The 22,454-nt window shown below is 33.0% G+C and overlaps 1 protein-coding gene across 1 annotated transcript; it reads left to right on the top strand.

The window, feature by feature from the left end:
- Window positions 1-6: 6 nt before the first annotated feature.
- RecQ4 (RecQ4 helicase) lies at window positions 7-20,540 on the top strand. The gene is made up of 6 exons (XM_023155742.2): window positions 7-714; window positions 2,098-4,516; window positions 10,033-10,416; window positions 11,210-11,922; window positions 15,732-16,194; window positions 19,923-20,540. The coding sequence occupies exons 1-6, from the start codon at window positions 604-606 to the stop codon at window positions 20,456-20,458; spliced, it is 4,626 nt and encodes a 1,541-aa protein (XP_023011510.2). The 5' UTR covers window positions 7-603; the 3' UTR covers window positions 20,459-20,540.
- The last annotated feature ends 1,914 nt before the right edge of the window (window positions 20,541-22,454 follow it).

Here is a 22,454-nt window from a genome sequence, read left to right as displayed (position 1 = left end):
TTCAAAATCATTATTTCAAGCTAAGAAATATTTGTCGAGACGAAAGCTTTCAAAAATTAACTGATGTTAATTTAGAAAATTAGATACCTTCTATTGAGTTGCGCAGTTGAAAATTAGCACGAACCTGATTTCTGACATTTGTGGCAGTTCAGTTTTGTGGTATCTGAACGGTACACAAACTATAAACTGCAAGTTCAGTGGTATTTAATTTTAGAAAGGGTGCATGCGTGAACTGATATGAATAAGTGTAGCAGAATTTTGGTTCGTGAGCACCGACTTTGAAGTTTATCCAGTTGGCAACACTGGTGCGGATGGTGTCACAGAATAATAAATGGTGGCAATAGCTGCTAGTGACAGTACTGACATTTCAATTAAATAATAAGCGGGAAGATGTATGACAACAGAAGAAGTTTGTGAGTAGTTGATTTATTTTGATGCGATATGATTCTTTGTGGAAGTATAAAGGATAGCTTTGGGAAAAAACCAACAAAACTCACCGTGACCTTATACATACTGAATTGAGATTACTTTTCGTCTATGGCTATTAATTGAATATGTGATAACTCTCCTCCTAGTTTCATTTCTCTATCCACAAAAATCAGAATGGATTTACTTGAAGAACCAGAAACCAAAAAGACCTACGAAAAATGCAAATACATCGTAAAAGTTTGGGAACATAAATTCGTTAAAAAACATAGAAGGGTGCCATCAAAGGTAAGTGAAATGGAATGGTTACAACTAGAAGTACAACTCACCTTATGCATGCACAAAAACCTTGTAGGAGGGAATGCTCTGTAAGACTGAAAAGCTTTTTGACCCTTTCTTCATTGATTTATAAAAAAGTATATCAAACCCAGGGTTTCCAATGAAAAAACTTGAAACCTTTTATGTAGTTCGAACTATGATTGATCCTCTGTTGAGAGCTCTGACAAACTGGACAAATTGATATATACAACATTTGAATGACAAAAATCATCACAATTCAAATCAATTCTGTGTTCAGAGCAATTAGAATGGGATTTATGAAAACAAAATTTCCAAAATAAACTGAATATTCGAAGAATCATACAAGGATTTTAGTGAAATCATTCAAACTATCTGAAAACTTTCTGATGAGGGATTCTCACCTGAAATCCAGAGTTCAATTTATAACTGAATGTATTTTGTGAGTGCAATGTTATATAAATAATTTTTCATTTACTGTGTTTGGTATAGCTTTTCTGAATGAATCTGGATCAATTCTCTCAGATTATTAGCTATACAAACTAAAAATGGGGAAGAGTTATTTCTTTCACTTTCGTGTCTAAAGGAAACTTATCAACTATCTACATGTTTTTCTTAAGGTTCTCATTGATATTTGGTATTTTTTTATTTCTTTCAAAGAATCCACTTCAAATATTGATTGAAAGTTGAAAAGCAAAAAGTTTCACTTCAGATAGTTTACAAAATCAATTTGCTTATTTTAAAATTTATTTTGTGTTCAAAGGGATATGATTTTGACAGCAAAATTGTTAGGAGAAACAACATGTGGATGCTCGTAGAACTCTATGAAATATAACTTCTCAAAAGGAAAGTCTAATCAGTCAACAATTTGCCATATTTATAAGTTTTGTCTAGCAAATGAAATGAAATAGCTTTCATATTTTGAATTTTCTCTAGAATAAGATAGATGTATAGAAAATTTGTCTTTCTGATTTCAGACCACGTTTTCTCTTGATAGCCGTCAAAGTAATGGAAGAATGAAATTTCCATCTTCGACTTCACTATCAGTGATAGTGGGTTTGAATACACTTGTTACCTGAATACACATACGCCCTGGCTTTTTCATGTGTCTAGTTGACCATTTTTGTTATATTCCACTTCATTGTGTAATTCCTGATTTTTACAAATCTGTTCTTCTGGCGTGTCCCTAGGGGGACTTGATGTTTTGTCGATACCGATATAACTTTTCAGACACATTCTTCACTTTTTATAGCCAATTTGTTTCAACTTTTCAGATAAACCGGAAACATAACATATGATATAAGTTGCCATTTGTGTGTATTATGTTGATTGTACATTGTTACATATTTATAAATGCTTTAATTTTCATTTCAGCTTGATATAAGAGATGCACCCAAAGAGGTACGACACGCTTATAGAAAATATTTTCAGTTGAAAACAGCTGCTTTAGAACAAAGTTTCATGGATGTTGATGGATTTGATGAAGAAGATGAGAATACTGTCAAAAATTCCACTGATTCTGAGTTCGATAAAAATAATGTGAAAGAAGATCTATTAGGTTTTACAGGTAGAGTTGAAAAGCAGTTGAAAGATGAGGGAGTTCCAAGGGACCTTCAATGTCCTACTAAAACCTGTGATAGTAAAATATCTGAAAATAATTTGATTCAAGTGCCCGAGGAAGTATGGGGAGCTCATTTGAATCATAAACAGAAGGGAGAAAAAAAATCCGTAGAAAATGTTGAACAAAATACAAATTTGAAAATAACAAAAAAACTTTTTTGTGGTTCAAAATTTGTTAAAAGGAATCCCAGGAAATCACTGTCATTTTCCCAAAAGAATAAAAGTGAAACAAAATCTGAAAGTCAAGATTTATGTACACAGCCCGCATCAGTACTTACCTCATTTTCATCATTTAATTCTGAAGAAGCATTATTTTCCTCACAAAATGAGGAATCAAATAGTATTTTTAAATTCATACATCATTCTGAAAAGGTTTCGTCTCAACCAGTCAATATAATAACAAGTGTTTTAGAAAATAACTCTCGAAAACCTCTGAAGTCTGTAGATGAAGGTTGGTTAAAAAGAATAATTCAGAAAACTGGAGCATCACTTGAAAACCCGGATTTATCCTTATCTCAGCCATTTGAAATTTCAAGTTCCATCGAGCACGTGGGAACTGAAACAACAAAACTAGATTATGATAGTGAAGATATAATTGAAGAATCAGATGATGAAACTCCACTGAAACATAATACTTCACTTCATATATCTAAGAAAAAGAAAATTGATTTAACAAATAATATGTTAGTTGAAAGAGTTGGTACAAATAGCAAAAAACTTGATGTAAATGCTACTTCAAATAATTCAGCGGAAAGAAGCAATGACATTATTTCAACTGAGACCAGGCAAGTTTTTGCCAAAACAATATTGTCTGGTGAACAAACCAAAGCTGACGATGAAATTTTTTTCCAAAAAAGATCATTGAATGAAATTGTCTCTGTAGAAAATGCAGAAGGTTATCCTTTATCCGATAAATCCAGTCTTCGAATCAACCTACATAAATTCGATGCAAAACATTCTGCAGAACAAAATGTACTGACAAAATCAGCAAAGAAAATTAATTCAGTATCCCAAAAAAGTTCTTCATCTAAAAACAAACAAAGCCAAAGAAAAACTATTCCTAGAAAAAAACAAATCAAACAATTGCATCCTGCGAAGCTGGAGAATGAAACTATTGAATCAGAACATTCACCTAGAAGATCTTCCAGAAAAACCAAAGTCAAAATTAGTTTACAGGAATTCCCCAGTGATGAGGATCCGTTCCATACTGATAATGATGAGAAAGATCCTGAATTCAGCTTGAATGAGGATGAGAAGAAGTGCACGTATAATTTTGAGGAACCCATTCCCTTAGAGAAAGTTCAAAAAGATGGGATTTCTGTCAAAGGTAGGAGAGTGAGAAAGGAAAAGTTGAAAGATAGTCGCGCAGAAGAGGACGGCGATGATATAAACTCGTATGATTTAGAATTTTCAGTTAAACCTCGCGTTGTTGTTCCTAGATTCAGCAGTATAAGGAAAGTAATTACTGAAGCAAAAATTGCATCCAAAGCAGTTTCAAAGAAATCCAAGGGGGATAAAATAGTAGATGATTTGGCTTCAGTAAAAGATAAGACCGAACAAGCAAAAACCATTTTGGAGAAGAAAATTACTTCAGGAAACCTAAATGAAAATTTTGTTCGTATAAATATAAAGAAGAAGGTGTTTGTCCGTGGTAAGAGTGGAAGAAGCTTCACCAAATTCAAGAAATCTCAGTGGAAAAAAAACAAAGCCAAATCACTCTCTGGACCTGATATGGATATGGGAGGGTGTGATGGTGGTATGCTGACTTGTTACAAATGTGGGCAAACTGGTCATTTTGCCAGAAACTGTGAAGCTACTAAAGGCGATGAGCTTTTGCCTCTATCTGTCGAAAATGAGGAACATTGTCCTTATCCAACTTTGGAGGAAGCATCACAAATGGCCAAAAATAGCTTTCTTAGTGTTAGAATACCCAAAGTTACTTCAAAAGAAAAATACAATTCTGGTAATGGAGACATAAATGATGATTCTTTAGGAAATATTCAAGAAACTGAAAATGATCATGATATTTTCGATGATGAAAATTCAGAGGAATTACTTATGGAAGCACTTCGATTAGAGGAACATGTGAAGAAATTGGATGTGCAGATGTACATGGATAAAGTGAAAGTCGTTGAACCTTATTTCAAGTTAAAGGATGACGGCAGTATCATAGGTATGATAACATTTTTCATTAATGAATAGGCAATGTGCTAGTCAAGAAAATATCATTTTCCAAAATTATGTCTTGAAAAGAAAATAGTTAACACCTTCCAGATTTTCAGGAAGTCTAGTGGGAAATATATGAAGATGAAGGAGGTTGATTACTTGAATTTCACTTCCTACACATAACTTGGGAAAGTATGTTTAACGTGATTGAAAATTTTATAACTGGCTCATCTGATACGGAATTATTACAGTTCCATTCATTTAACATTGTTCGCTGGTGTGGTATAAACTTATTGCAAATGAATATAGACAAATGTTATAAATTTACTTTTTTCCAAAAAAAAAATCTCATAAATCGTCCATATAAAATCAAGCAATCAGAACTGGAAACAACAAATACAATCAAAGATTTCAAAAATGTCATTCAAACCCCATATTGCAAATGTTGCTTCTAGAGCACTTAAAATGTTAGGTTTATCTCAATAATCCAATAAACTCCACAATTTGGTGTTCTTCTTATAATGTAGATATTGATATGCTTGAAAGTGTTCAAAACAAGTTTTTGAGGTATTCTTAACTTCCATAGAAGATTAGAATCAAATCTTCTTTTTTTAGAACTTCATTAATGCAATCATAGTTACGATTAACATTTCAAATAGTATTTGAAATAGCAGCACTATCCAAAAAAAAGCAGCATCAACATGCTGGTCTAGGAAAACTAGCTAAAAACAATATAATAATACTTAAGAGTTTATACGGTACAACAATATAATACTATCAAGATTCATTTGAGAATACATAATGCAAATGTAAATATAATAAAGATCTAATAGTAATTGATTCAGAGAAATTAAAAGATTTAAGCCGTTCCTTCGTTGAGTATACTAGTATAAAAACTCTTTATTTAATTCTTGAAGATACTGACATTAGGGCTATCTGTTATTTCTTTTGAAAGAGTATTAAAAGTTTTCATGCATAGTGTAATGGCATTATTTAAGACAATATTAGTAAGTACTGGTTCTAAAAAGACATTATTATGGGTACGAGTATTGTATTCGTGGAGCTGATTAACGAATGTGAAGTTTGTATTACAATTGACTTGTTCATGTATAACGTTGTATGCAAATTTACTTTGTTTGATTTCTAAAATATCCAGAATAGGCAGTATCTTGGTTACACTGTATAAAGTATCAGTTGAGGTTCTGTAGTCAAGCCTGAATAACATTTTCTCGACTATGTTTTGAAGTGTTTTTATTTTTTTGACTAATGTCTGTCCACATGTACCCATATAGAAATTGAATAGCTAAATATTGATAATAAATATGCATTGCATGTTTGATGGAGTGAAGATGGGCAAAAGTAGGTTCTACAACGATACAGAGCACTAACCATTGGAATTATTATTTTTTTCTAAATGGGTGATATGGTTATTCCAGCATAGGTTTTCATCGACTATTAGTCCCAGGTATTCGATATTATGGACTCTCGTTATTTCTTTGCCTCCTATCTCCACCATGATGTCCTGTAGTTTCATTTTTTCTAAGAGAAGATTATAAAAGTAGTCTTCTTTACATTGATCCATTGTAATGTATAGAGTAGGGGTCCAAGGACTGAGCCTTAGGGCACACTTGCTTTGGTAGTTTCAGTTTGGCTTGAAATGCCATCAACCACTGAATTGTTTGCGATCTAGAAGGTATATTTTTGGAGGGAGCATTTTTCATTTCTTCAAGTAATGTAGAAAAATCAACATCAAATGCTTTTCGTAGATCAAGAAATACAGCAATAATGTATTATTTATCATCCAGTGAAGAAGCAATGACGTCTATAGTTGCACTCAGGGTGCTACTATTTTCATGGAATCCATATTGGTAATTGTCAAAGTACTCACATTTTTTTCATGTAATTTATAATACATTTCTTTAAAATTACTTCTATTACTTTTGACAGAGTCGGAACTACTGAAATAGGTCTATAGTTATTAATTGTATATGTACATTGAACAATCACTTGTGATTTCCTCAAACTCAGTGGATGACCCTGTTTGTAGATTTACATTATTGATTTACCAATATCAACTAAATATTGGTTAATTTTTTCAGTTATATTTTTGGGATCTTCAAGGATTTGTCCCTCAATTTCTAGATTAGTTATCTGATTACTTTGGTTATTACCTTTGATAAGATTTAATAAGATAAGAGTTTCCATTGCTTTTTCTGGTTATTGCCTGTATCGCTCCAGTTTTCCCCAAGTATTCCTGTTTCAGTTTTTTGCGTTTTCTCTCTACAATATTTTTCTGTTTTTGTAAGTCCCTGGCTATACCTTGATTAAAAGAATGTTTCATTATTTCTAGAAATTCCCTTGTAATCCAATCCTCACCTTTATATTTTATTTCATATTGAGTTGTTGATTTTTTTTTACAAACCTGTTGATAGTTTTTCAAAGCTGTTTATATGATGGCTGTTTATCAACTGATGGAATTTTTGTTTGAAGTTATTTTGATTTAGCAAAAGGAAACTATTTTGGAGTCAATAGGGTGTATTTCGTTACACTTTTGAATAGGCCAGGAATAACCGTCCTCGAGTTATTGATTTTTTTTTATGAAAATGTTAGGTACAATAATTGGAAACTAAATGACATCGAAATGTATAGAAATTATCCCTTCGAATTCTGACCAAGCATAAAAGATGTTTTGGGCTATTGGTTTCGACAAGCGGGTACAACTTTCCAGGAACCACTGGCAAAAAAGCCATGTGGCGTTCAAAATCTCCTGGTCTGAGTTGATGAACTCTTCTGGTCCTGTATGGCTTGAATTTGCGTTTTTTCAAAATTATCATAACGTAAATTCTTGATAGGCCTGTTGATATTTTCAAATTTCGTGTTGACGTTTTGGGATTATTTTCAACAGCTCCTAAAACGTGTATTTCTTCCATTTCCTTATCCCTATTTGATCCATATAATTTTGTCTTTTTCTTTTCAAATTGATCACCATCAATTAGGTTGTGTCGTAATCTTGCATAAACGTCTCTAAAAGATTGTTTTCTCTCTGGATACCTCTTGACTATCCCATTTTTCATAATTCTCATACTTCATTGTGAATGTGTTTGAAATTGAACAAAAACCACTAATTGAAAAGCGTCTTTACTGCTTAAATCAAAATTTCATATCTACCAGTAAAGATTTGCATTCTGTTTTATTGCCGCATCCTCCAAAGCCTCTTGATCAAAGTGTGCCTTTTAAAGTCTATATGAAAAAACCTAAAAGCTCTGTATTTCAAAGATGATTAGCAAAACATCAAGTGTGTTACATTTTTGGAAAGGTACCTCTATTGAAATATACAGGAATATACAGGGTGTCCCAATAAAAAATAGTTTTCCATCATTAACTATTGATATCTCATTTGAAAAAATATTTTTTACATCATTGAATTCTACGTAAAATAGTGCTTTGGAAATGTTTTCATAGAAACAAGAAATTTTTGACAGCAAACGTGCTGTAAGATGATAGATATCAATATGCGGTTTTCACCATTGAGTTTGTCATAAAATTAGACCCTCAGACACAGCATTCAGTTTTCATCTATCTAGTTTGAAAATAGGAATTTCCCTTTAAATTGTTCTATTTGGTCCACTCTGTACCTAGCATTTTCATAAAAAAATCAATAACTTGATAACGGTTATAGTTAGGTACATAGTACCTTTTATGAAATCATATAATTTTTTCCTGATCTATTCAAAATTGTGACGAAATACAGGATGTTCCATTTAAAAAGCCACCGTGTAGGCTCCAAAATAATTTCGTTTTGCAGCTTTAATCAATATACATATAATCAAATGTCGAAATTCCCGGAAAATAAATGGTTTGGTTTACAGGGACCATGCCGTATGGGGTGCCCCACCCTTTATACAGTTCTGATGTAAGTAGTACCCCCCTAGAAATCGGTCTTGTGTTTGAAAAATATTTCAGTTCTCTATCTAAGACTTTTATTTTTGGAAATCAGATTAGCCCTTTTCGAGTAAATAGCAGTTCAATGTTCTTTTAAAGAATCTACAAATAAACAATAAATATAAATAATTTCAAGAAAAATTTATTTAAAACTCCATTTCATTCTAATAAACGTTCAAAATGTTCACCATTTGACAATAATAAAGTCTTTTTACAAGTTTACTTCCTATATTATAAAATGTTCCTGGGGTGATTTCATTGCAACCACCTCTTTTTCTATCCAGGAGTTCTGAAATGAATGAATTGTGATTGTGTATCGAACACTTCAGGTGTCACGCATCCTCTCAAAAATATCTAGAGACATCATATCAGGTGAACTAGTGGGATCTTCTAAGGGAGCACATCTGCTTGTCTACCGGTTTGGATAATTGACAAACTCAAATGAGTTTTCAACTGATGTTTCTGCCGATCTAATTTCCAAACAAGGAAAAGTATTGAATAGATAACTGAAATAACCATCGAAATATTTATCACAAGACCCCCACTTTCCATTGGAAAAAAAGGTTGGTAGCAACCCTCTCGGTTACAAGTATACTTAAAATTATGCATTTTTACATACATTTTGCCAGACCTTGATGTCTTGTCCCATTTAAAAGTTAAAGTGGAGGGAACTATTTACCTCGGAACTGTATAATTTCATATGTAAATGTTTTGTTATTTGTCAAGAGGATACATATCTTGGTATGTCATAGCTTGTTGCACTTACATTTGAAGTATTTATGTAAAAAATATTCAGAAATGAATCCAAACAAAAGAAAAAATAGTGTGATATTTGTTTCTAACTTTAATTCAATGTAGAATAAAGTGCATATGCCTTTCAATTTAAATATCACCATCGGTTAGGTATTTATCAATACCACAATTGAAATACTTTTCAAAATAAGAAATTTTCAATCACTAAAATATTTAAAATGTAGTTTTTTCTCTTTAGTTCGTTCTAAACTGCAGTATTTGATATCAGTTTAGGGAACAACTTCAAATGCTCTCCTCAAACAACTGAAATACTGTAGAATGAAGTTATAAAATGTATTTTCGACTTAGATTATAAGGAGCCAAATATTAATTTATACAAACGAAAAAATATATTAGACATATCAATGATATACAAACTCAAACTTTGTACCTCTGTTCCCCTGGCAAAAAACAAATTGAAACACTCAAATTTGATTTTCAAAATATTAATCAACATAATTAATCAACGAGGTATTCCAAAAATCTAAGGGTTAATAATTTTAGATCAAATATTGGTAATTATTCGATTTATGGGGTGGTTTTAAATTATATAATAATTGTCCAAATTCTTGAAGAAATTTCAGCAAAATAAAATTAGAGAAACAACTAAGAAAATGTATTGTGTTATGAAATGTTATATTATTACGATATTTTATACAATTCATACATTTTCATTAAAGCCAATCAGTTACACATTCTTTTGTTCCTTTTTTGTATAGAATATTATTCAAACGAAAATTTTCGAAAAATATTTATATTGAAATTTTATATATATATTTTCTTGTTTAGATACACCTCCAGAAGTTTTTGCCTGTTTAAAAAAGTTTGGTCATAGCTCGTTCCGACCTGGTCAGGAACAAGCCATAATGAGAATCCTTTCTGGAAAATCGACTCTAGTCACTCTCAGTACAGGTTCAGGAAAAAGCTTGTGTTACCAGTTGCCGGCATATATGTATTCACAAAGAGAACCTTGCATTTCCTTGATAATTTCACCTTTAGTTTCATTGATGGATGATCAAATAACAGGTATTGCAAAATTCATGAAAGCTGCTTGTCTGCATTCGAATCAGACAAAGCCACAAAGACAGAAGATTCTTGAGGCTATATCTTTGGGAGAGTTAAGTGTGCTGTTGGTCTCACCTGAGGCAGTGGTTGCAGGTGAAAAACAAACAGGTAAATAATTTATCGAGTTCAGTTTTGTTGTTATAGAGTAGATGTGTTCTGTTTAGCTTTGTGTTTCAGTAATGTTTAACCTCATTTAGACATAATTCATTTTTAGAAATCATTCTCTAGTCTTTGCTAATAGTTAATTAGTGTTTAAAATTGAATTATTGATATCTATATCATTGGATATAAGATTGGTATCATCAGCATAGCATATTTAGTGATTGATTATATCAATTTCCAGATCATTAATGTATATAATAAAATATAATGAACTAATACTTTCATTTTGATCATAGGAAAATCATTAGAATGGTTCAAATTATAATTTGAAGAAAGGAGACAAAGAATATTAATGTATAAAAATGGGTCAAAACTGCATCTGCAGAGTTTTTCAGATTATGATTTGAACCATTCTAATGGTTTTCCTCCGATTTCACGTTTTTCCATATTTTCCAATAATGTATCATGATTCAAGTAGTTCTATGCTTCAGATAAATCTAGGCAAATATCTAGTGTTATTTTTCTCATTTCCAAGTAATTTTAGAATATTTTCAATAAATTTGAACCTCAAAGTGGAAAAACTGTTCTGAAACTCAGTTTGAACGAATGCAAAAGTGTATCAATCTCAAAAGTAAATATTTTGAAAAACAATAAAACAGTAAATGGAAAAAAATTCTTACTTCCGTAATAACTCAAGGTGAGGTGACCCTCATATTTTTGATAAGTTGGCTATTATTCACAAAAACAACAAGTCAGTATTGAATATGAAGACTAGATTAAGTTTATTCATTTTTTTTAGGGTTTGGATCTTTCTTGCGAAAACTTCCTCCTATAGCATTTGCATGTATTGACGAAGCTCACTGTGTTTCGCAGTGGTCGCACAATTTCCGCCCTAGCTACCTCATGATATGTAGAGTTCTGAGAGAAAGTCTAGGAGTAAAAAGTATTCTTGGTTTGACAGCTACTGCAACAAAAGCCACTCGTGACAGTATCATAAAACATTTTGAAGTACCCGACGGCGAGGCGGGTGTCATAACAGATACTCCTTTACCGGACAATCTTATACTGACTGTTTCTAAGGATGCTGCCCGTGAAAACGCTCTACTAGGGCTTCTGATGTCTGATAGATTCGCGTCTTGTAAAAGTGTGATAGTATATTGTACTACAAGAAACGAGTGTGAAAGAATCGCCACATTTTTAAGAACTAGTTTGAAAAGCGAGCAGCCGGTTCAAGAAGGGAATAAAAAACGCAAGCGACTCAGTCTTGCGGCGGAGCCGTATCATGCTGGTCTTGCAGCGAGTCGTAGAAAGGCTATTCAGAATGCATTTATGACTGGGGAGCTCAGAATAGTAGTGGCAACAGTAGCATTTGGGATGGGTATTAATAAGTCTGATATAAGAGCTGTGATACATTATAATATGCCTAGTAGCTTCGAGAGCTATGTTCAAGAAGTTGGTAGAGCTGGAAGGGATGGTCTGGATGCACATTGCCATGTATTTTTGGATTCGCAGGTAAGTTGTAAATGAATTACCTTTTTTTTACTCTCACAAAAGCATATCATTCATTTCACGTTTTTAAATGTAACAATGCCATTAAGTTTGGAAATGAAAACTGACATTGTAATGATACTGAGTAAAATAAAAGAATTAAATAAACGTTACCTTGAAAACCTGTGCCAAGTGCTTGGCATAGTCCTAAGAAATAGCAGAGGTTTCTCAATTTGAGCCTTGGTGTACTCACCTTTATTAGTGTCACAACTAGAATATACTTCCATTATTGTGTTAAACTATTGTGTTAAAGTACAGAACAAATGTCGAAGATATTGTGCATTCCAATTAGACATTCGATGGCAAAATCATGATTGCTCAAGATTTTCTGTAGTTAAAACCAGTAATCTCAAATTTTTTGTCAGAAGCATACACTACCTGGGTGAAACTGCCTATGATTTGTAGCTTTCAAAAAAAAATTTACAGTCATTTGTTGAAACAAAAAATGTGATTATAGTAAAATTTCAGAAAGTCGTTAATTCTTCATTATGATTTTTTTGAAGTTGAACATTCTTATAAATAAAAAAATGACTTTTCAGTATTCCTGCGGATAATTGAGTACCGAAATAATGAATGTTTGTTCCAAAATATCTATTGTTTTTATCTGAAACCGTGCCCAGGATTCAAAAATATGATCTCTTTTCTGCATTTTAGTTTTATCCCCGTAGACTTTGCGATTTTCACAATCTGTCATAAATTCAATGTCTAAATCAACCGTCAGCAATAGGCAGACCGCGGTCCGTTTGAAGATTGCGAAAGGTCGAACCTTGGACCGCCAAATATTGTAATGTGTTGTATACCAAGTATTTATACTTGGTATACAACACGTAGATAAGATATGCTATACCTTTATTAATTGAAATAATATTTTTAAACTGAAGATATTTTGAAATATTTAATTGCACTCAACATAGAGTTACAAGGAAATGGAAAATGTGATCTGACACAAAGCGTGTCTGCTTTTTGTCGCAAGCTGGATATCTTTGAAAAAGATATTGCATGACAAGAATTTACTCATTTTCCGACATTTCTTGAATATAAAAAGAACTCTGAAAAAACATTGTAGTGTTTGTAATATTTCTGATGTCAATTTTCTTTTATACATGTCAAACATATAACATGTTCTAATGATTGCGTCGCCCTAAATTTAAATCGCGTTGCTACATGGTGTCGGAAGAATAATCTATCTCTCAACATATCCAAATGTAATGTAATGTCTTACTCACTGAAAACGAACTTGAATTTACACAACTACGTCAAAAACAATCAAGTTCTGGAGCGTCCTGACACACTCACTGATCTAGGTGTTACTTTTGATTCATCCCTCTCTTTCAATAAACATATTGACACTACTCTAACAGCATATTGCATGAATGGAATCTTAGTTAGAAATACAAAAGACTTCGAAAAAGCTTCAACATTGAAATTACTTCATTTCACCTTTGTTCAATCTAGGCTGGAATATGCATCTGTCATGTGGAGTCCCTACTATCAGGTTCATATAAATCAACTAGAAACCCTACAGAGGTGCTTCCTAAAATATATGTCTTTTGAACTTGAAGGCACGTTTCCTACTGTAGGAATACCCTATTATGAATTGCTTGTAACTCACAATTTTTGTAGTCTCGAGGTGAGGCGTAAATATTATTCATTTCTTTTTTTTTATTCAAGGTCATAAACAATATCATCACCAGCTCTCAACTGCTACATATGTTGAATTTTTGGGTTCCTAGACGGTCATCTAGGAATAGTGTCACATTTTATCTCAACACTCCGCGTACAAATATAATGAAAAAATCTCCAATTTATACAATGTGCAATTCCTCTAATTCTGTTAGTCATGTCCTAGATATATTCAACTGCCAGATTATACAAATCAAAAGACATTTCTTAACTAACTGACAGTTCTGTTTTTATTTTTTTTATTAAGATTCACAAATTATATTATGTAAGTACATATTTGTAAATGCCACTGTTACTCCCTATTCTGTAATTGGGTTCATCCTGTAGAATAGTGTATGAAGTAAATAAATGAATAAATTTCTGGCCGATCTTAAGAACGAATTTGCTACAAGATTTCAAGACTTTGCAGAGATGGATAAGCTATCTCCGTTTCTTAAATCGCCATTTGAAGTTGATGTAGCGGTAGAATGGACAGATGTGGCTGCCAAGTTGTTTAATCTGTCAAAGCCATCACTTCGAATAGAGATAATTAGTTTGCAAGAAGAGGTGCTTTGCAAATGTATAAAACGGCATCCACTGAAGAATTTTGTCCCAGAAAAATATGAAAATTGCAAGTAACTCCGTGTTTGGCTCGACATACATATGTGAAACATCTTTCTCAAAGATGAATTTTCTGAAAAACAAATATTGTTTGGGATTGACGGGCGCCCACCTAGAAGATACACTTCGAATTTGCTGTTTCTCTCGAGAACCAAACTATAAAAAACTGGCTCAAGACCGTCGGTGTAGTTTCTCACATTATTTTTAGACTTCTTTTCAAAAACTACACCTCACGATTTGATCTCCACAAACTTTATTTGAAAAAATATAATCACAACATGTTTCACTAGCAGAGTAGCTTTCTCAAGTGTATGAAATTGAAATTACTATGGATCTTCATCAAGTAACGGCCGAATCAATCAGAAAATTATTTTTAGACCTTGTGTTTTGTAATTCAGAATTTGATTTGAAATTAAAATAATACATAGCAGTATCAGTATCCGAATCTCACCTAAAACTACTTGCTGAATCCTGGTCTAAAGTGTCACTGTCTTGGTCTTCATTGAATTATTTGTGTCCCATGTACCTACTGATCATAACTCTCTGATTAATGGTATAATTACAAGTATTTTATTTCGATCTGAGTATCTAGTAACAACTTTAAAATATCATTCATTTAAATTTGGTGCTCTGGTTATTCAAGTAGTGATTATTTGATTATTTAAATTTCTACTCAATATTTTCCCAATCAAATATAGTAACAAAATTATCTTCCATGATAAGTTACTAAAAATAAAACGTTCCATAATTGGTTATAATAAGAAAGGCATTTTGACATCTACACATTCAAAAAGTGCCACATTATATGTCAAAACTGGAAAAAAAGAAGCCCTGATATATTTGCATCAGATAGTAACTTCACTTGTGAATAACTAAGAAAATACCTTGAAACCCACACATTTCAGATATATACAGACTTTATTTCTACACCCACATCTCTTTGGAAAAAATCTATCAGATGCCTGACAGGGCATACTATGTAAAATATTTTAACGAAAACTCTCGATCTACGGAACTCTTCAGATATATACAGATTTTATTTCTACACCTACATCTCTTTGGAAAAAATCTATCAGATGCCTGACTGGGCATACTATGTAAAATATTTTAACGAAAACTCTCGATCTATGGAACTCTTGATTCTTCATAAAATAAAGAGATCCAAGGAACTTCAGCATTCCATTCACAGAGGTGGTAAGCATACACCAATATTTACATTCTTGTTCCATCTATCAATATATGTACAACGTTGGGTCAATGTCATTCTTCCTGTTGAGATTTTGACACCATGGTATTTCTGTCCATCTTGTATATATGACAATTTTTTATTCTGACCACTTATTCAAAATAATTTGTTGAAATAGCTCTAGGAATCTAAAAAAATTGGCATTATCATTAGTCAGTATTTCAATTAATAGACTTTAAGTTCACAAAAATTTTCTAATTTTAATGACAACTGAAGTTTAATGAAAACACGGTAATTTTTACAGAGAAGAGATGAAAATGAACTAAGAAGGCATATATATTCCAACTCCATTGACCGTTATGTGATAAGAAAGTTATTGCAAAAAGTCTTCGTTCCATGTTCTTGTACTGGCCAGTGTCCCAAACACGAAGTGGCTTTCTCCATCAAGGCAACAGAGGAAGCTCTGGATGTCCCAGAAGAAAATATCTCAACATTGCTGTGTTACCTACAACTGCACGATAATAAATACATCGAAGTGGCTAGTCCTGCTTATACAACCTGCAAAATAATGTCCTGTGGTGGCTCAATGCAAATTAGAAAAGCAGCTAAGGAATGTCCTCCTTTAGCGATGGCACTCGCTTTATACAAACCCGATGATGGGAAAGACCAGAATGTGTTAGAGTTTCCTGTTGTGGACGTGGCAGCTGCGATGGGTTGGGAAAGCGGGATTTGTAAATATAAGCTGAAAAACTTGGAATGGATAACAGGTTTGTGTTTTTTAATTCCTTTGTTCCAAAGAATTTTCAAAATCTTTCACTTCACTTTTGTTCTCTGAATTATTGTTTTGTTTTAAAAAATGTTTGGTTCAAATAAACTTTTTAAAAATATATTTCTGTCAAACAGTGCATCACAAGTTTATTAGCAATGTTCTGCAGGTTTTTATAACTGGTATGAAAACCTGCAGACCACGACTAAAGAACCCGAAAACATTGGACAATCTGTAAATCTTCTCATTTTGAAGTTGGTAATTTGGCTTTATTCTGCAAATTTAGAGTATCAGAATAAAAATATAGTGAAGAAATGTATGCAGCAGGCCCTGGATATTATAACAGTATCGATCAAGGAAATTGGGCCGGAACTTGAGCCCAACAAAATCGATCAAAAGGATCTAGACAAAGGGCACCTCTAAAACTTCCCAGTGAAGAGATACAGTTGTTGGGAGAGGTCAAATATCTGGGAGTTATACCAGATCCCAGGCTGACTTGGAACCAATATCTATAAAGATTAAAAAAAAAGCAGAGCCAAACGCACTTACAAGGTATGAAGATTGAAACTGGACAAAGCCATGATGTATTGGTAAATGTCCAATCAACAAACTGAGCATTGTGCAAAGGCTTACTTGTTTGGGAACAACGAGAGCAATGAAAACCACTCCAACTCCTGCATTGGAGACATCTTGAATCTCTTTCATTCACATCTTATTATGATAGGGAAGGCGAGAATGGATCAGTTCTGACAGGAAAATTCATTGAGTTACACTGGATCAGGCAAAAGAAAAAATGTGGTATATATGGAGCAAAGAATATAAAACATGCTTTCAGATCACATGTCACTGAAATACATGTTTGTTACAAACGTCGCGATTGAAGTCGTAAATCGCGAAGGGTGGAAAATGATCAATCATCCCAAGAACATGCTTAGCAAAATCACTTGGTTCACAGACAAGTCACTGTAGTAGCTACCTGATCCGTCAATACACATCAGTTTTCCAGACAATGCCCAAGGAATATTAATTTGAGACCTCAACATTATGAGCGGATCGATATTGTGATAGACAGCCAGGCTGTACTTAGTCTGGAAATGCCGTGAAGATACAGAAATTTTTGGTACAGGAGCAGATCAGGAAATGAGTCGAGTAGAAACATAAAGAGTACTGGGATAACGTGCCAGGGAATTGCTAAGGAAAAACCTGCATGAAGGGAGTGTCCAAGAAGTGAAAGAAAGAACTGCTTCAACAAAGCAGAGACCAACAAGTTCAGAACAATTATAGGGTGTTATGAAAACGAATGGGGGAAATGCAATAAACTGATGAGGCTACAGTGTTTTCGTGAGATTTGGAAGTGGACAAGTTAGAAGGCTCCCAAGCACTGAAAACAAAAGTCAGAATCCTGCCTTTGAAATATTGGGTGAATCAGATATAGTTAGGTTTACTTAGAGTGGTTTTTCATTCTGATAATTATACACTGTGTCCGTAAAGTATGGAACAAATTCATTTTTAGCTAAACAGATCATTTTAAGAAATAATCCTGAAACACGTCAATTTTTGATGTTAAAATACCGTATTTTAAAATAATAATCTAATATACAGGGTGAATTACGTTCGAGTAATGACGTCACCGTCATTTTTTTTTTAGGAACACCCCCATTTTGTCTCAATTTTCGGATTACTCTAGCTGAGCTGATTCCAAAAATGTATCACATGTTGATTCCAATTGGTACAGGGTGGACAAAAATACAGTAGTGTGTGTGCTAATAAAGTAACGCGTAACATTCTTTATTAGGTAAATTTACAATATTATCAAAAATACTTATTGTCTAGCGGCAATTGGTTTAAATGTAACACCCCGTAGTTTGCTACATGTTGAGAGTAATAAAAATAAGCTGTTTCCAAACATGTTTGGTACTTGTGGTCTAGCTGACAGAATATGAAAGAAATTATTTCTTATCTACATTTATAAAAAACATAGTCGTCTAGTTTTTTGTGAAATATCATTATTTGTTTAGTAATTTATTGATGTTCAGTGACAGTTTAGTATTACAATATTTTTGGTATTCGTGAATATTCGAATGATTGCTTAGATTTAATTGGAAGTAGAAATGGAGTTAAGTGTAAAACAAAGAATTGAAATACTTATGATGATTGGGTATGGAGACAGATCGCGAACTCAGATGGAAGTGTGCAATTTGTTTAATGATAAATATCCAGAAAGACCTATAACGCGTTCAACAGTCAGTAAGCTGGAAAAGAAATTTCGAGAAACTGGTACGGTTGCAAATGTACACAAATCAGGTCCTCCCCCTGCAAATGCTGATACAGCATTGGATGTTTTACTGAGTTTTGAAGAAGATGCGCACACTTCTGTTCGTAAAGTTAGTCGCGAAATCGGTGTTGGCAAAACAACGGTACACAAACTATTGAAGCTTGAAAAATGGCATCCTTATAAAATCAAACTTGTGCAAGAATTAAACGAAGATGATCTCGATAGACGACTCCAATTTTGCGAAGAAATGATGGATAAATGTCACCGAGACCCTCTCTTGATACAAAACATTATTTTTTCTGATGAGTCCACTTTCACGTTAAATGGTGAGGTTAACCGTCAGAATTGTAGATACTGGGCAAAAGAAAACCCCCACTGGATGCGTGAGCATCATATACAATACCCTCAAAAGGTAAATGTATGGGCTGGAATTGTACGAAATCGAATCATTGGACCCTACTTTATCGAAGGTAATTTAAACGGGGCAAAGTACCTTGAGTTTTTAAGGGGGTATCTCGTACCTACTTTACGTAATTTATTTCCCAGCAGACGTAATCCTGGAGGTTTTGATGAAAGTTTATGGTTTCAACAGGATGGTGCACCTCGACATTATGCTGTAGATGTTAGAAGGTACGTAGATGAAATTTTTCCGAACAGGTGGATTGGTAGACGTGGACCCACTGAATGGCCAGCGAGGTCACCAGATTTAAGTCCTTTGGATTATTTTCTGTGGGGCCATCTGAAGAATGTTATTTATAAAACGAAACCAGCAAATATTGAAGATGTACAAGTGAAAATTCGAACGGAAATAAACAATATTACTCAAGAAACCATACACAAGGTTCAACAAGAATTTGTACACCGTTTGGGTTACTGTCAAATACAGCAAGGGCTGCAGTTCGAACATTTAATATAAAGTCATGTATTCCAGCATATTCTGTCCGCTAGTCAATAAGTATTTTCGATAATATTGTTAATTTACCTAATAAAGAATGTTACGCGTTACTTTATTAGCACACACACAACTACTATATTTTTGTCCACCCTGTACCAATTGGAATCAACATGTGATACATTTTTGGAATCAGATCAGCTAGAGAGTCAAAAAAAAATGACGGTGACGTCATTACTCGAACGTAATTCACCCTGTATATTAGATTATTATTTTAAAATACGGTAAATTAACATAAAAAATCGACGTGTTTCAGGATTATTTCTTAAATTGACCTGTTTAGCTAAAAATGAATTTGTTCCATACTTTACGGACACAATGTAATTAATTACACTCATAATTACAAAGGTCGGAATTCAGAGATCATAAATTTTCAAATTGAAAGTCGGAATTCACAGTTTATCGGAATTATTGATTAAATTAAATGTTTGGGCATTGTGATCCTTTTAAAATACCGTGTCAGCTTGATCACATTTGAATATTCTTTGTTTTTTTTTTTCAGTGAATAATCAGCAGAAAAGGTCAACAATCAGCGTCCAGTTCTCGGATTTAGGTTTTCGACTTTTTGCACCAGGAAATCTTTCTGAAAATCAGTTAGACGAAGCGTTAGATAGTTTGTATCAAAGGGTAGTTGATCAAGAACACAAAGCTCTTCTACAACTCAATGCCATTCACGAAACGTTGTGCAAAGTTGCCAAGTCTTCCTATAAAGACTGTTTGTCTGAATACGGTGATGACCAAATCAAGCTCAAAGTCAGGGAATATTTTAATTCACCTGATCCACTGAAATTCGTTTCCGAAGAAAAACCTAGAAAGTTCAATGAGGAACAGCTCGTGGCTGATATCCATGCACTTATATGTATGTACAAAGATAATTCTTTCAATGGAAGGGCCATTGCTCGCATCTTTCAAGGTATTCAAAGTCCTAATTATCCAGCTGTGATTTGGTATAGATGTAAATTTTGGAGGAGTCATGTTGATGTGGACTTTCATGTGATAGTTAAAATTGCTACAAGAGAAATCATCAAGATGAGGTGAAGAGTTTTTAAATGTTTTTAATTTTATTCATGTAAAAGTTATTTTATTTAATGTAATTTTAATAAATTTTATTTGACCCATATTTTCCTTCATTTTTATTACTTACCTTTTGCCTTTTTTCTGTTAGATTGTTGAAAAAAATATAGTCATCAGAAATGAAGAACCCTATTAGTGTAATGAAAAAAATATTTTTTCATGAATAAGATTATCTAGCAAATTTGTGCAAGAGTTGCTTTGAATATCTCGAAACATTCAAAATATCTGAATCACGGAGATCAACAAAAACGAGAAGATAGATATATTGACTCAGGTTATTTTCTCAGCTTCAGCTCGATGGTGTAATATTTGTCATATGAACCTCTGTCATAGAACCCCTGTATAATTACAGTTATGTCGGATGTCAAATATAATAGAAGTATGTAGTTGTGTTGAGAATAGTAAAAAGCAGTTAATTAATTGAAAACCCATGTTTCCTTATTAAACAAGTATAGAACAATATTCAATATGTCCAGTTATTATACTTTGGACATATTTTTCTATGAAATTGTTTTAAAAGTACTATCCTTTCTAAGTTCGACTGATCATTGTATTCACATTATTATGTTATGTTGTAATTAACGAACATTGGATTTTTTCATTTTGTTTTATTAAGAGTCTTATCAACTAACATTTATTACTTTAACTTAAAAAAAGAGATGACATCGCTAATTTCTCTGGGAACAACTACCGTTGACACACTATTAACTATCAGAGAATAACAATTTAATAACATAGATGCCCTAAAACTAAGTTAAATCTAATATCATTGGCACTTCAAATCGAAAACACTTATAACAAGCAGATATTCAAAATATAAAATAGGTCAGGTTGAGTTAAATAAATTAAAATATAATAAAAATATCTACACATAAGTGGTAGAGGGAACAGTGAAGTTTGTTTATAAGAAGGTTATGATTTCTGAATGGGTTTCAGAATAGAGTGAACTCCTCTGTGCTATAGTTACAGTTTAGTAAAATATATACAGGGTGTTCAATAAACATGCGGCAAAAAATTAAGGGACTATTCTAAGGATATTTTATCTTTGATGATTTTTGAAGGGCACTTTGTTTCGAAGATACGGGGTGAAAAAGAACTTCGACAATAACAATTTTGGTAATTTTTAAATTATTAACGTAGCCGAAATAAAAGTATAGCGTACTACACTGGACCTACTAACAATTCCATTGGTACCTATGAACAACATTCCGATTACTACAAACTGCTGCACATTCAATTTGAATAGTATGTCTCATAAGCGATCATTTGTACGTGTCGAATAGGTTGAAACTGATTGACTTTTTCAATTTGACGTGCATTTTCTGTTTAATATTTCAAGTCTTGTTAGTGAAGTCCTCTATCATGAATGGCTGTAGTAACACAGAGATGGCTGACATGCATTTCATTTATGGACTTGCTGATGGAAATTTATTTGAAGCTAGGCAGTTGTATAGTGAACGATTTCCTAATCGTAATGTGTCCAATAGAAAAACCTTCCAAGTCTACATAAACGACTTCGTGAAACAGGAATATTGAAGCGAAATGGAGGACCAGGAAGGCCAATATCAGTAAGAACGATGGAAGTAGAAGAGAATGTGCTGGCCATGATAGAAGGTGCTTCTACTAGAAAAATTGCAACTATTTTAAATGAAAGTAACAGGAAGATTTGGAACATTCTTAGAGACTATTTGTTGTACCCATACCACATACGAGTTCAGGCAGTTTTTCCTGCAGATTTTCTTCCACATATTTCATTCTCTCAATCCCTCAATCAAATCCCTCAGCAACTGACGTTTATTATTTTTACCGATGAAGCTAGTTTCTCTAGAAAGGCCCTAAGGAATTTCTACAATAACTATGTTTGGGCTGAAGAAACTCCACATGAGGTGCTTGAAGATCGCTTTCAACATCAGTTCTCGTTAAACGTTTGGGTGGGTGACTTCATAATTGGACCGGTATT

The sequence above is a fragment of the Leptinotarsa decemlineata genome, unplaced genomic scaffold (assembly GCF_025532065.1).
Source record: "Leptinotarsa decemlineata unplaced genomic scaffold, Ldec_3_MD MMD2_P_RNA_scaffold_11, whole genome shotgun sequence".
In the NCBI taxonomy this organism is placed as follows: domain Eukaryota; kingdom Metazoa; phylum Arthropoda; class Insecta; order Coleoptera; family Chrysomelidae; genus Leptinotarsa; species Leptinotarsa decemlineata.
The sequence above is the reverse complement of the archived record's forward strand: the minus strand, read 5'-3'. Positions and strand labels throughout refer to the sequence as shown.

Bases quoted from the DNA above. Each gene is read 5' to 3' on its own strand.
- RecQ4 (XM_023155742.2), top strand. From the start codon at position 604: ATGGATTTACTTGAAGAACCAGAAACCAAAAAGACCTACGAAAAATGC. The intron at 715-2,097 runs GTAAGTGAAATG...TTTTCATTTCAG, and splicing joins ATAGAAGGGTGCCATCAAAG to CTTGATATAAGAGATGCACC. The intron at 10,417-11,209 runs GTAAATAATTTA...CATTTTTTTTAG, and splicing joins TGCAGGTGAAAAACAAACAG to GGTTTGGATCTTTCTTGCGA.